The 13,709-nt window shown below is 41.6% G+C and overlaps 1 protein-coding gene across 2 annotated transcripts; it reads right to left on the bottom strand.

The window, feature by feature from the left end:
• Positions 1-1,761: 1,761 nt before the first annotated feature.
• Positions 1,762-13,300, bottom strand: POK2 (phragmoplast orienting kinesin 2). Of its 2 annotated transcripts, none has more exons than XM_078585890.1 (36): positions 13,108-13,300; positions 12,357-13,023; positions 12,102-12,257; positions 11,931-12,014; positions 11,747-11,866; positions 11,561-11,674; positions 11,365-11,457; positions 11,118-11,278; positions 10,943-11,017; positions 10,773-10,860; positions 10,644-10,702; positions 10,497-10,560; positions 10,354-10,419; positions 10,127-10,267; positions 9,960-10,064; positions 9,659-9,894; positions 9,510-9,579; positions 9,369-9,434; positions 9,230-9,283; positions 9,074-9,153; positions 8,923-8,998; positions 7,576-8,844; positions 4,879-7,284; positions 4,705-4,812; positions 4,468-4,619; positions 4,213-4,300; positions 3,792-3,866; positions 3,492-3,722; positions 3,324-3,422; positions 3,188-3,250; positions 3,052-3,110; positions 2,876-2,987; positions 2,462-2,572; positions 2,278-2,374; positions 2,122-2,177; positions 1,762-2,024 (listed from the first exon to the last, which is right to left on the bottom strand). In XM_078585890.1, the coding sequence occupies exons 2-34, from the start codon at positions 13,020-13,022 to the stop codon at positions 2,288-2,290; spliced, it is 7,434 nt and encodes a 2,477-aa protein (XP_078442016.1). In that variant the 5' UTR covers position 13,023; positions 13,108-13,300; the 3' UTR covers positions 1,762-2,024; positions 2,122-2,177; positions 2,278-2,287. The 2 variants fall into 2 exon arrangements, with proteins under 2 accessions (XP_078442016.1, XP_078442017.1); XM_078585891.1 differs by having other exon boundaries at positions 2,122-2,161.
• Between the last annotated feature and the right edge of the window lie 409 nt (positions 13,301-13,709).

Below are 13,709 nucleotides of genomic sequence, written 5' to 3'. Positions count from 1 at the left end.
CCTGAGGGAAACCGATGGAAGTGAAGAGAAATAAAATGCTACCTTCAAAATTTCAACTAAATAAAACTTCTGGATTAGTAGACATCGACTCTCAAAGTTGGAGCAATGCTAGCCTTTCATATGATTAAATATTCTCTCTCCTTGTTATCATCTTTGTCAATTCATCTTTTTTCTTATTACTTTTAAATCCCCACAGTATTTCCATTTAACGATTAACTTTTGTTTTCTATCCATGTAATGATAGATGTCCCATTCACGATCGATGATTTTGGGAATGACACATAGTACACAAAAAGTGCATTTAACAATGTGGCAACGCTTCACCATCCCACAATTCAACGCATTTTCCTTTTTTAAAGATACACTAATGTGTGTCATTCTACCCATGTAAAAATCGTGCATATAATGATTGCAGGACATGGTGACGCATATTGCGGGGTCCCGTTCGCATATTTTTTTCTCCACCAATCAAGTAGCACCACATCATCCCACCATTTTTTTACTTTTCAACTTCGAGGAACATGTAACAAATATTCTTTCTCTGTCTCTAAACACTTACTTATTGTGATTTTAATCATGTCCTGTTTAATTGGTTCACACCGGCCCTGCAAATCATTAGCTATTATGACATGGAAATTTGTGATGCCATAATAGCACCTTATGTAATTATTATGTGCGCTAATCATGGTCACAAATCATGATTGATTTATATTCAAGGGGGAGTGTAAGACAAAGAAGACTAAATAAATTATATTAAACAAATTTTAACTCATAAAAGGCTATTAAAGATAGATTCCAACTTAAAGAATGTAATGTAAAACATGTCATCATTTAAGTATCTGATAACACACTCATAAAATTATTTTAATCGATAAAACTATGTAAATTTATGGTATTAACTTATCACGCATATACAGTTATTGTTTGTTATCAATGATGAGAACATCTACCAGATCTTCACGGAGAATTAAAAATTGAAGAGGAGATCCATTGTCCAATCAATCGTGCAGATAAGTCTAGTGGTCGAACAGGCTAAGGAGAAAACTAAGGTGGTGATAACTAAGGATGTGAACTGTTTGAAGAGACTCTTTCAATGAGAAAACTAAGAGTGGAATCAATTCCACATGAACGGATAAGTTTCTCTAGGGTTTATTTTATAAATTGTGAGTTGCCTTTCCAATTTGGCTGCATGAAATGTGAATTCAGATAGTCAATTAAAACAATAAAGTCCATCACATAACAATTTCACAACATGTGGCATGAAATTAGATTTGCATGATAATTTTTTATTTTTAATAAATATTATACTATGTGTAATTTAGTTAATAGTAAATTGAAATAAAATACCATGTCGATGACATGGTAGAATGCAATGTAAAAAGTGCTGAAATATGTTATCTGTAATAAACATCAATATTTAAAATATGAGGTATTTATTCATCAAGCACTGTATTATTGTAATTGAGAAAGGTTTTAGACACTAGATAAGTAAAAAAGTTAAAGCATAAAGAGAACAATTTTTTTTTCACTAAAATAGATTTTATTCTTGGGTCAATTTGTTAATAATGTATACTTCCACAAACTTAAATATAAGGAACTTTATCACTGATGGAAACTAAGTTGTGAGCACCATAGGACTTGTCCACCGCTGTAGTAATATTCGTTCAAATTTCGCTCCGATTGCGCATAGATTATATGCCAAAAAGCATGTTATAACCACAATGTTGGCACCATACTCCTGCATTTCTTTTCACCGAATAATTCAGTGCATAAAAAAATGTATTCACTCCATCCCTTCTTGCGCGATCATGCCGTGAAGATAAGTGTCAACAATAAATGAAGAATTTTCTCCTCTGGCCATAACTTGACTTGAATTCTTTGCAACTATGCACCCTTGCTTGGCATCACTTTATTGAATTATGTACACAAGAAGACGACACGAAGTCAGCGGGGAAGCTGACGATTGCGGCACAGACACGAAGCGCCTCCCTCTCGTATCGATTAAGTCAATGCAGGGTCCACAACTAATTAGAAGTCAACATGAGAAGAATCATCAGGATGGTGTCAAACCCACCTAAATGTGAACATGCAAAATGAGATTAATTTCAATAACTTAAATACCTGGTCAAAGTCACCATCGGCAGACAAGATCCTCCTAGTCCTATCCCATTAGTCAACTAGTCAGAAGTCAACATGGGAAGAGTCATCAGGATGGGAAGACCTTATGAAATGAGACGGAGAACTTATGAAATGAGATTTATTTTAGTAACTAAATACCAAGTAAAAGTCATCGGCGGCGGACAAGGTCTTCTTTCATGCGGGTCAGCCTGGAAGTCAACTCCTCGTTCTCTGCTCTCAGCGCCACATTTTCTTGCTGCCATAGATCCAATAATATATATGTATAATAAATCAGATAAATAAATGGGGTAGGGGCATTTTATTTCAATAATAAATATCTCACCTTGATCTTGGCGTGATGATGGATGCGGTGCTGGAGATTCTGCTCCCGCTGCAGCCTTTTGACTTCATCTTCCAGCTGGGCCACTGCCTTCTTCTGCTTAGCGTTTGCGGCCTAGGGATAATAAATTAATAAAATAGAATTTTCGTTAGGAAACTTTTGAAAAAAATGTAGACATATGTTTTTTGTCAACATCGTTCCAAAGTCTTTATAAAAAGCAAAAAAAAGAAGAAATACACAAAAATGGTATGAAAATTATGAAATAGAGAAATTAAAATCTTTCTTTGAAAAATTATAAATAATTTTTTAAATAATTTTATAAAGATTTTTATCGCCCCCACGGACCAAAGTCTTCATGAAATGCAAAAAATGAAGATGAAAGAGGTGAAAAACGAGTTAAAAACAAGTGGAGCAAACCTTAAGAATCTCATTGTCGGCGGACAGCAGCTGCTCGCGCTCCCGAATACCCTCCAACGCTGCCTTTGCAGCCATCATTTCAGAGTGTTTTTTGTTTATCTCGTTGACCCAGCTGCGGAAGAAGATTTGCAAGTCAATCGTTGGTCAACGAACAGCAACTGGAGTCATGAAATTACCGATCCCGCTCGCTCAGGAACTCGTCCAGCCGCTCCTTAAGATTGATGATCATCTGTTCCTGAAAAAATCAACGCGCAGAGGAAAAAGTCAACGGGTGAAATTGCCAGGAGTCAACGCATAAGGACCATAGTTGACCTTTTCCTGGGGATCTGTAGTGTTCCCGGCGAGCTTGTCTGAACGATGGTCATCAAGCAGAGACTGGCATTTTTGAGGAACAGATCTAGTCACACAGAAATGTCAACAGCACAGAAACAAGCAAAAGTCAACTCACGGCATAGCTCGACATGTCGAGTTTGACCCCCAGCAAGTCCCGGATGACATCATGGGTCATGCTCTCGGCCTTGGCCAGTCTAGCGTTGAGCATGAATATCTGCACTCAAAATAATGCCCACATTTTCAATAACGCAAACCCAAAAAAAGGATAAGAAGAAGAAGAAACCTCTTTCTGTCGGCGGGCGGCCATGGACTCCAGCTCTTCAATCCGTGACCTGGCAGTAGTCAACTCCTCGTCTCTCTCGGAGTTTATCAGCTGGGTCAACCCCAGGCCTATGCACTTGAACGGGGAGCCTGAGCCGCGGGTCTTGACCGCCGTCTTCTCCTGTTTGACCGGCCCGTGAGAAGAAGAGGCATCGACTTTGACTTGCTGGGCCATGCATTCCAGCTCCTTAATCTGTCCATAAATAATTTTTAAGCAAATGGTCAACGGATTAAAAGGTTAACTGATTGCGAGTCAACACACCCGCTGGCTGTTCTCCCGTGCTTGTGCTTCGGCGTGCAGGTTGAGCTCTGCAATGTGGGCCCGGCATTGGATGATCTGCAAGCGAGAATAGATCAGCGAAACTGGCAGGAACCATCAATGTCATCGTCAACGTCATTGACCTTCATTGTCATTGTCCATGACGTTGAAAATTATAAGATAGTTGACGAGGATGATGATGAATTATAGTGTAGATGACATCATCCGCGGTCAACACTGTAAAATCCAAGTTTAAAAAATCGTCAACCCAGTCAGCACGAACAGCGTCTCTGACATCAACCGGCCTAGTTGACAAAGATGACGTCAAACGGTGAAGACGTTGACAGTGAAGACAATGCACTGACGTTGACGAAAACATTGGAAAAAAGTCAACTAACCAGGTCAGAGTTAGAAGTGAGCCCACCTCAGATTCTTTGTCCTCCAAGTCCTTCTGTAGAGATTCAATTTGTTTCCTGGCCTCGAAAAGTTCCCTGAGCTTTTCATCCAGAATTCTGCCAGAGCCACAGAGCAACTTGGGTAAAAAAAAGGAAGGTTTCGATCTCATAAGCTATTTATCTCACTCGATTACTAAGGTTTCCGTCTCTCTCTTTCTCTCTATGTCAGATGTTTTGATCTTATAGGCTATGTATCTCTCTCTCTAGCACGGAGGAGGCCTCACCTCTGTGAAATGGCACTTTCTCTCTCCGCCATCATGCGGGATCCGTTTGAAGATTCCAGGCCCATGATCTTATTTCTCACCACTTCCAGCTCCATTTCCAGATCTTCTCTTTCCAACCTTTGCTTCTCCGCCTCCTCTTTAACCATCTCCACCTGCCAATAGATATTTCCAAAAAGAATAAATAAATAGACAAATTAGAGGAAAGCTAGGATTTTTATAGGGTTTAAGACCCATCACCTTGTTTTCCAGCATATTCACCGTGCACTCCAGCTCCTCCACAGACCTCTCCAAAAGCCTCACTTCTTCTTCCTTCTCCTCCGCGTAAACCCTCTTTGATTCGGCAATCTGCAGATAAAAAAAACATGGTGAAAACACGGATTTTGACCCTGTGGAGGTACAAAAAATGCGCACCTGCTTGGCCTCCATTGCAATGGCTTCGTGTTCTTCAGCGAGGGCACGAGCCATCTCTAGTTTCTCCTCCAAATCTACTATCGCGGCGTCCAGTCTTCCTCTCTCATCCGCTAATCTCTCCAGCAGACGATCTTTCTGGTTTAACAAATTCCTCGCGTCCATGACCTCTATCTCAAGCTCATTCAAAAGTTCGGACTTGCCCGCGATTTGTCCAGCGAGTGGTTGGCTTTGACTGACTGCTCTATCAAGTTCATCGGACTTCGCTGCGAGTTCTTCCTTGAGGGAATTAATAAGATCTTCTCTTTCTGGGTTCGCCGCTTCGTTCTTCAGCTTATCGTTTTGCTCCTCAAGGGCCGCGAGCCTGATGGTCAACGCTGACACGTCAGCGCAGAATCTAGAGCGAGAAGAACTGACGTCAGCGATTTCCGAGCTCTTTCTCTCCAGTTCACCTTCGAGATGAGAGATTGACTGATGGAGGTGATGAATCTCGCTTTGAAGCTCGAGGTTTTGTTCTTCCAGGATGGAGATATGGCGTGAGACGGAGGATAAGTCTTTGTCTTTTAGCTCAGAGACCTCAATAAGTCTGGCTTTCTCTCTCTGGAGAAGATCCAACTCTGATGTCATTTCTGTAAGTTTCTCGGTTAGAACCCTAATCTCGTCGTTTTTTGAGTGAAGAATCTTAATCTGATCCTCCAACTCGGTTTCCAGATCACGTCGGTAGACGTTTACTTGGGTTTGCATCTCCTCTATCACGGCGTTTCGTTCTCTTAGTAGACCCAAGATGTTGTTAGCATCGTCACTTGCAGTTTCAAGCTTTCTATGAAGTGTCTCTACTTCTCTCTCTAGGATGATGTTATCAGCCTCAAGCTCTTGTATGAGTTCTTCTCTCATCTTCCCTTCAACCGCCGATAGGATAACCTCTTCCTTCACTGCAGCGAACTTTCTGAGCAGGCTGCTTCTCTCTCTCTCTTGGGCTACTGCACGAGCTGATTTGATCTTAGAATCTTCAATTCGGGCAGTCTCCATTTTTCTCTCTAGGATGCAGATATCAGCCTCAAGCTCTTGCATGAGTTCTTCTCTCATCTTCTCCTCAACCATCGATAAGATAATCTCTTCCTTCATTGCACCGAACTTTCTGAGCAGGCTACTTCTCTCTCTCTCTTGGGCGACTGCACGAGCTGATTTGATCTTAGACTCTTCAGTTCGGGCAGTCTCCACTTCTCTCTCTAGGATGATGTTTTCAGCCTGGAGTTCATGTACTAGTTCTTCTCTCATCTTCCCTTCAACCGCCGATAAGATAACCTCTTCCTTCATTATAGCAAACTTTCTGAGAATGCTGTTTCTCTCTCTCTCTAGGGCATCCTCGTGCGCTGACTTGATCTTGGACACTTCATTTCGTGCAGTGTCGACTTCTCTCTCTAGGGTGCTGTTATCAGCTTCAAGCTCTTGCATGAGTTCTCTCATCTTCCCTTCAACCGCTGAAAAGATGAGCTCCTCTTTCATTGTAGCAAACTTTCTCAGCAAGCTGTTTCTATCTCTCTCTTGGGCCATCGCACGCGCTGACTTGACATTGGACACTTCATTTCGGGCAGTGTTGACTTCTCTCTCTAAGATGATACAATCAGCCTCGAGTTCCTGCATGAGTTCTTCTCTCATCTTCCCTTCAACTGCCAATAACACAACGTCTTCCTTCATTGCATCGAACTTTCTGAGCAGGTTGCTTCTCTCTCTTTCTAGAGCGTCCGCATGCGCTGACTTGAGCTTAGACTCTTCAAATCTTGCAGTCTCGACTTCTCTCTCTAAGATGTTGAAATCAACTTCCAGTTCTCGCGTGAGTTCTTCTCTCATCTCCCCCTCGACTGCCAATAAGACAACCTCTTCTTTCATTGCAGCAAACTTTCTGAGCAGGTTGCTTCTCTCTCTCTCTAAGGCATCCGCATGAGCTGACTTGATCTTAGTCTCTTCAAATCTTGCAGTCTCGACTTCTCTCTCTAAGATGCTGTTGTCACCTTCCAGCTCTCGCATGAGTTCTTCTCTCATCTTCCCCTCAACTGCCAATAATATAACCTCTTCCTTCATTGCGGCGAACATTCTGAGTACACCGCTTCTCTCTCTCTCTAGGGAAACCGCACGTGCAGATTTGAGCTTAGACTCTTCAGTCTTCTCTTTCAACTCTGACTCCAGCACACACAGTTCGAGATCCTTATGAAACAAATCTTCTGAATATCTCGTACACAAATCTTCCAAGGAATGAATTTTCTCTGTCAACTTCTCTGAGTATCTTTCCTTCGCTGCTAGACAAGACAAACTGTTGGTCGTTTCCTCTAATTTACAAAGAACAATCAACGCCTCAATATCCCTCTGAATTGCAGTCATTTTTGCTTCACTTAACTCCGCATCAAATTCCTGGATCATAACACGAAAAAACAAAATATCCTTCCATCAATTATTTATTCGTTAAGGTCCTCAATCGAGGCAGAGACGAAACAGATAAACGGATAATCGAAGAAGAAAAGGAAATATGTCTAAACTTGATTCTTTAAGTAAATAAAATAAAAATGTTTCAACTGTGTAATTTTTATTTACCCTTAGTTTTAAGAGGGAACTAAAAAACGTAGGCTATTAATTTGGTATAAAAAAAACATACACCAGGTCAGAACATGACAAAAAGAACGGGGCGAGCGGTCTTTTACCAACCTGTTTAATGTCCTTCCATGCCGTTAGAGATTTGTTGGCCATTACAGCCAAAGATTTAACCTTCTCGCCCAATTTTTCTAATGTGGAATCAACCTCTTGTTCTTCAGAACCGATATTTTTTCGGAAGAGCGTTAATTGTGCCGTAATATCTTCCAAAGCTTTCTTACTCTCTGACTCAGATCTTCCACTTTCCTCATAACCCGCCAGTCGAGACTGAAGAGCGCCGAATTCCAATCCCAACTCAGCTAACATTGAATCTTTCTGCAAATGCATTATCTCAAAATAATAAACAAGAAGTTCCTTCTCTTCCAACTCCTGGCGATAAGCAGAACCCATCTCAGACAATTTACCGGCCGCCGCAAAAGAAACGATGGCGAGCACTGCAAACTTGTTGACGATATCCTGCAATACGCAGATACTCAAATCCTTCTCGGAGATTTCTCTCTCTCTCTCTCTGTTTTCCTGCTGCTGGGCTTCGGTAATTGCCAACATGGCGCCTCTCAGAGACTTGAGCTTCCACTCCATCTCCATTTGTACTCTCTGCGCTTCCACCACGCGGCTTTGCAGATCTTGAATCTGCCCTTCTTTATCTGATATAGCCTTCCTGATTCTCTCAACACAGAAGGAATCAACCATGGAATCTTCAATAGTTGTGTTACCATCGTAAAGAATCTCTGCGATTTCGCGGGCGGCTCCTTCCCATTCCTCATCTTTCAATTCAACGAGCTCGTTGAGCCGCTCGTTATCCTCTGACAAAAGAAGAACCCTATCCTGGAGGGCTTTTGCTTTTCTCTCGCTCTCTTCTGCTTCTTCTCTGAGGGCGGCGATCTCTTCTTGTAAGCAGACGATTACTTCGGCTGTCTCGGCTTCTGCCTGCCGGCAAACTTCCTCTGTTTCCTTCTCAAGCAGGCCTTTCGTTCTTCGATTCAGAGAAGCTGAAACCCTTTGCTTAGTTTCTTGCCTGGCTTTTGTTTCTGATTGATGGGTTCGTCTCAGTTCTTCCAGCTCGGTGATTAGAGAGAGTTCTTGGCCTTCGAGAGCGTCGATGATAGACCTCGCCTCCTTCAGCTCATTTTGTGCGTTATAGTACTGTTCTGTGATCTCAGTCAGCTGTTTTCTTTCTCTTGAACGCTGGCCTCTCTCTTCTCCAAGAATTGTCTTGAAGATGTCCAGCTCCAGTTGCAAGTGAATAATCTCTTCGGACCGGTCCACAGGTGCGTGTTTTAAATTTGCACAGTTTCCCAGGGAAGAAAACTCCGAGCACAGCTCCTGAGAAATTATGTAACACGAAGAATTAGCCGACAGGGAATGGAACATAAATAAATTAAAAATAAATTAACGGCATGCCATGTCATCAGGCTCTGTATCGGCTTTGCGAACGGTATTTAAGCCATCTAGCTCAGTCCGAAGACTACCAATCTCCCTGCAAATGAAAGACAAAAGTAAGAACTCTGTGGATCACTGTCATCTGAATCATCTTTTTTGCTTTCATACGTACATAGTGAGTTTTGCGTTTGACTGCAAACAACATTTAAGCCTGGATCTGCAGTCCTCCAACTCTTCTTGGGTTTCGGTTAGCTGAAGATGGTTATTGGACAGTTATTTGGAGAAATAAAATTAATTATAAAAAACAAGTTTCTAATTGGAGTCCGACCTCCCTCTTTAACGCGTCGATTTCGGCGGGGGACTCAGGGAGCCCCGTCTGCAGCTGTCGCAATTTGGAGAATTAGAATATCAGAACCATAGTGACTCATAATATATTATAATTTTAAAAATACGAAAAAACATGGTACCTTATTTTGAGAAATTCTATTGTTACGCTCATCTGAAGTATACTTTTCATCCAACATCCGGACTACCTGAAACGTGTACACCTATGACTCAACACCTCATAACTTTGCAGACTCAGCAAAAAAAACCCATTTTCGTCAAACCTGATTTCGTAATTCGGCTACTTCTGCCAATAATATATCCCTTTCTCCTTCTTCATAGAAATCCTGGAACCTGCGGTGATCAAAGAACCCCATAGCTTGAACACAAGTTTTAGGGCAAAGATAATAACCAAGAGAATGACCCGTCGGACCTTCTCAGTTGGTCCAGCAATCTTATGTTTTCCAAAGCAAAACGAGTCACTTCGGGATGCCTATCCACCTTAGACTGCAAAAGACGAATTTCCTCGGCTAATGAAATATTCTCTTCCCTCAAATATGATTCAGGGGTTGTAAGTCTTTCCACAAGAGATTCCATTCTGTGAATTTTGTCCTCTCGAAATTTAAGCATCATTTTGGTGCACTGGGTGTCTTCTTCTCTCTGGCGAACCTGAAGTTTCAAAGCATCGTCACTTTGAAATTGCCCATAATACATCGTTACAAAAAATTTCTTACCAAACGGTTCAGTTGTTCGATCTCGGCTTGAAGTTGTTTCATAGAAGTATCCGCAATTTTCTCTCTTCGGAGGGCACCAGCCAATAATGTCTCAACAGATTTAATCTGTAAGGATAATAATTAGGAAGCAGGCCCAGTTCTAAAGACATAATTTCGAATCGGCATACCTGTTTAGTAGATAGTCGTAAACTCTTTGACTCCCTGATACTGGGGTCAACGCGCTGTTCACCGACAGACTCACGGAAAATTGCCGAACGAAATGACAGAGATCTAGAGATATTTTGGTCCTTTAGCATAGCGAGTTCCTCCTGATGAGGTTTTAGACATACAATTAATAAATGAAAAGACTGATAATGCCATTCTTTGTAGATCGCTTTTCAGAGGGAATGATAACCTTTAACAGCTTGATCTGATGATGCAGTGCCGCCACGTCTTCTACGGCGTCTTCGTTTACAATTGCCTAATATATTTGAAACGCAGAGACAGTTCAGCGATAAAGAAAAAACAACAACAAAGTGCATCAGATGAAGTATTTACGTTGTTCTGGATAAGCTTTGCCCGCTGAGCAAACTTCAATGTGCTGAGGGTTTCGCTTGCACAGCTGGGGAAGAGAAGAATACAAAACTCAACGATACTCATCCATAATAGACTTGTAAAAAAAATTAAAACAAAATTATAACCCACCTCACAGAAGGACTGATATTAGCGATAACCATCGTTTTCGAATTACCACCCAAAGAATCCTACCCAAGAAATAATATTAGTAAAAATAACCAGTCTGACAATGGAAACAAGTGCAAATTGAAATCCAACCTGGAGAAGAAAAGTGAGCCTTGAATCTCGGTACGGAATATGTCTTTGCTTCCCACGAGCCACATCCACTAAAACCATCATTACGTGACTGAAAGAAAAAAGATATATCTTCAAAAAGAATTGGGCGATCCGTCAAAGTAACAAGTAGCGTAAAATCAAACAATACTCACCCAAGTGTTGACAAGGATTTGTTAATACTTGCTGCTTCCTTTAGCCGCTCACCTTCCGCACCAGATGTTTTTTGCCTGCTCGAGTATGAGGAAATTCATTACATCAAGAAAACTTTAAATTTTCTACATTATCATAATTTTGTTGGTAACAACATTTCTTAAATATTGTGTCTACCTCTCAGAACCGGCTAGATCAACTAGGTTTAATCTGGCAAACCGCATATTTGTCGTCGAGTTCTTTTCCCATCGACTTTGAATAATACATGTGAAAACGCTGTGAGAGCGACTGCTCTCGCGGTTCATATTTGTAGCTGCAACTTTCCTATTTGCCGATCCCTAAAAAGATAAATAGAATAACACCGTCATGGAGGGAATGATGACCCAGCCGTAGAAATCCAAAACTTTCTCACACTTTGTTTCACCTGAATGAGGAGTTTTAAAATATCAGTTACTGTTTCAACCGGAAATTCTGTGAGATTTTCAACGTACACCCCTTTACTGGTATCCTCTCGCAACTGAACAAGAAGAACAACTCACGCCACGTAAAAATCGACCAAGAAAAAAAAAACAATTTTTTTCTCTTGCGTATGATTCTACCGATAAATTAGCAGAACTTACCAATAAATTAGTAGAAGAAGGATCAAGAAGATCTGTTATTTGCTCGTTGTAAATCTCTAGAAATGAACACTTGCAGCTGTATCTTAGATTCTCATCCCTACGACTTTCTTCCTCCTGCACTTATAGATCAATAAGAACAAAACCATAAACCGGAGTGGGAAACGAAAATCTTAATGAGATATTTACCGCTTTGATCCTTGCAAATAAAAACTCAAAGACCCTTGGAGTCATTCCTCGTTCTGAGCTTGGGTTCAGATCCAGTTCGTTAATTTCACCGAGCATTGTATGTGTCTTTCCGCTTCCGGTCTGCATTGAAAAAATATGAGGCAGAGAGTTTGCCAAGAGCTTCATCAAGTACAACAAATAATACCTGACCGTAGGCGAATATACAGCTATTATACCCAGAAATGCAATTCTCTACCATTGGTAAACCTACTACCCGAAAGAATGCTTCCTGCACACAAAAAAATAATTCAACTTAGAAATTAACTATGTCTCAGATAAATATCATCTCCCGTTTCTTATCCCCACAAGTACAAACCTGATTAATGGTTTCACAGGCAACGTGATCGAATGTAAAGCGATTGTCTGATTGCCCTGACCAGCTGATACTTTGGGCATTATCCTGCTTTAAGCATCTATTGTACCCGTACAGCTCTCGCTCCATGCTATTGATCGGCCGTATCCGGATGACAACCTGAAAATATCGTAAATGTTAGCAACCAAAAATATGTAATCGTGGATCATGAACAGAAAAAACGAACCCAGTAATTTCTTTCCCATGAGTTAGAATTACCTGTACGTTATGATCCGTCCAGAAAGAAGGGTCTTCCTTCAATTCAAAGTAGGGTACTTCTGCAGTGCTGGCGGTTGGAATTGAGCCATGGAACGCGAGATTCTGCTTAGAACACAACGCCGAGCCCGTCGCACGATTGAATTGTTTGCCCACGCTTTTATTCGGGACACTCTGCGTCGAGCCGCCCTCTGAATTGAACGACTGTGTTCTACCCAGAGTTTTGCACAATCGAGGCGTCGTAAACCCATTGTTTGTTACTACAGCACCAAAATCCTCAGCAGCGTTGTTCGCACACGGTCCGTTATTATCGTTCTTCATCGCCCAGCCAAATCTGTTCCGGGCATTTCCCCCAGGAGTGGCCGGAATAGGAGGCTTATCCGGCGTGCGAAGATGAGCAGTCTCTTGGTCGTCGACGTGGTTGCGCTTGAAAGCAGGCCCTGCTTGACCGACTTTCGACAGTGCCTTCTCGATTTTCCGTTTGTTCGCCGCGTCCCGTTCAGAATCGGACGAATACTTCGCCTCCTGAATAGCGCTGAACGGAGCTCTGTTGATAGTTGCTTCAGGAAGCACGACAGAGCCATCAACAGGAGCCACGTTCTCGTCATTAGAGTCTGCCGACGCGTCCTTGCCAGAATTCCGACGGAAAAACTTCAGATCCCTCAACATTCTGCGCGAACATCGAAAATCACAAATTTAAAAACGGATCAAAAACTCGACAGATTCGCGACTGCAACGGAAGGTTAATTCTCACCTATACAACGAAATTTCAAACAAATCGCGCCGAAAATGATCGCGGAAACCTCTTATCCGCGATCTTCAAACAGATTTCCAAATTTCTCCTTCCATCCAAGGCCGCAATCATCGAAATACCGCTCGACGAGCGAGATCGAGGAGAGATCAGAAGCCAAGAACCAGCGACCGAGCTAGAGAGAGAGAGAGAGCAACCTAGAGAGAGAAGCGGGTGAAGCTGGATTTGAATTATAGTCCGTAACAGAAGGAAATATTTGAATCGCAGGGGTATTTCTGGAAAACGGGTCTGGATTTGAATTTGAAGGGCATTCTAGTAATAACACTGCCCCAGGGCTATTTAAAGCCCGCTCGTCCCTTTTTCTATCATTTAGTTAATGGAATAATTCAGCTGAAAAAACTGTTTTCTTCATGAATAACAAACGCTGGTTAATTATTTATAAATGACACACGACGAGAAATTCAGCAAGAAGAAATGTTGAAAAGCCAACTATTAGGGTGCAATTGATATCAATATAAAACACAAATACACTAATCTTGATGTCAATAATGGATATTGTTTCTAGGATGGATATCAAACAACGATAATGGGTATGAAAAGTCTCA

Source organism: Wolffia australiana, chromosome 14, assembly GCF_029677425.1.
Source record: "Wolffia australiana isolate 7733 chromosome 14, ASM2967742v1".
In the NCBI taxonomy this organism is placed as follows: domain Eukaryota; kingdom Viridiplantae; phylum Streptophyta; class Magnoliopsida; order Alismatales; family Araceae; genus Wolffia; species Wolffia australiana.
Note: the sequence above shows the minus strand (reverse complement) of the source record. Positions and strands in the feature narration are given on the sequence as shown.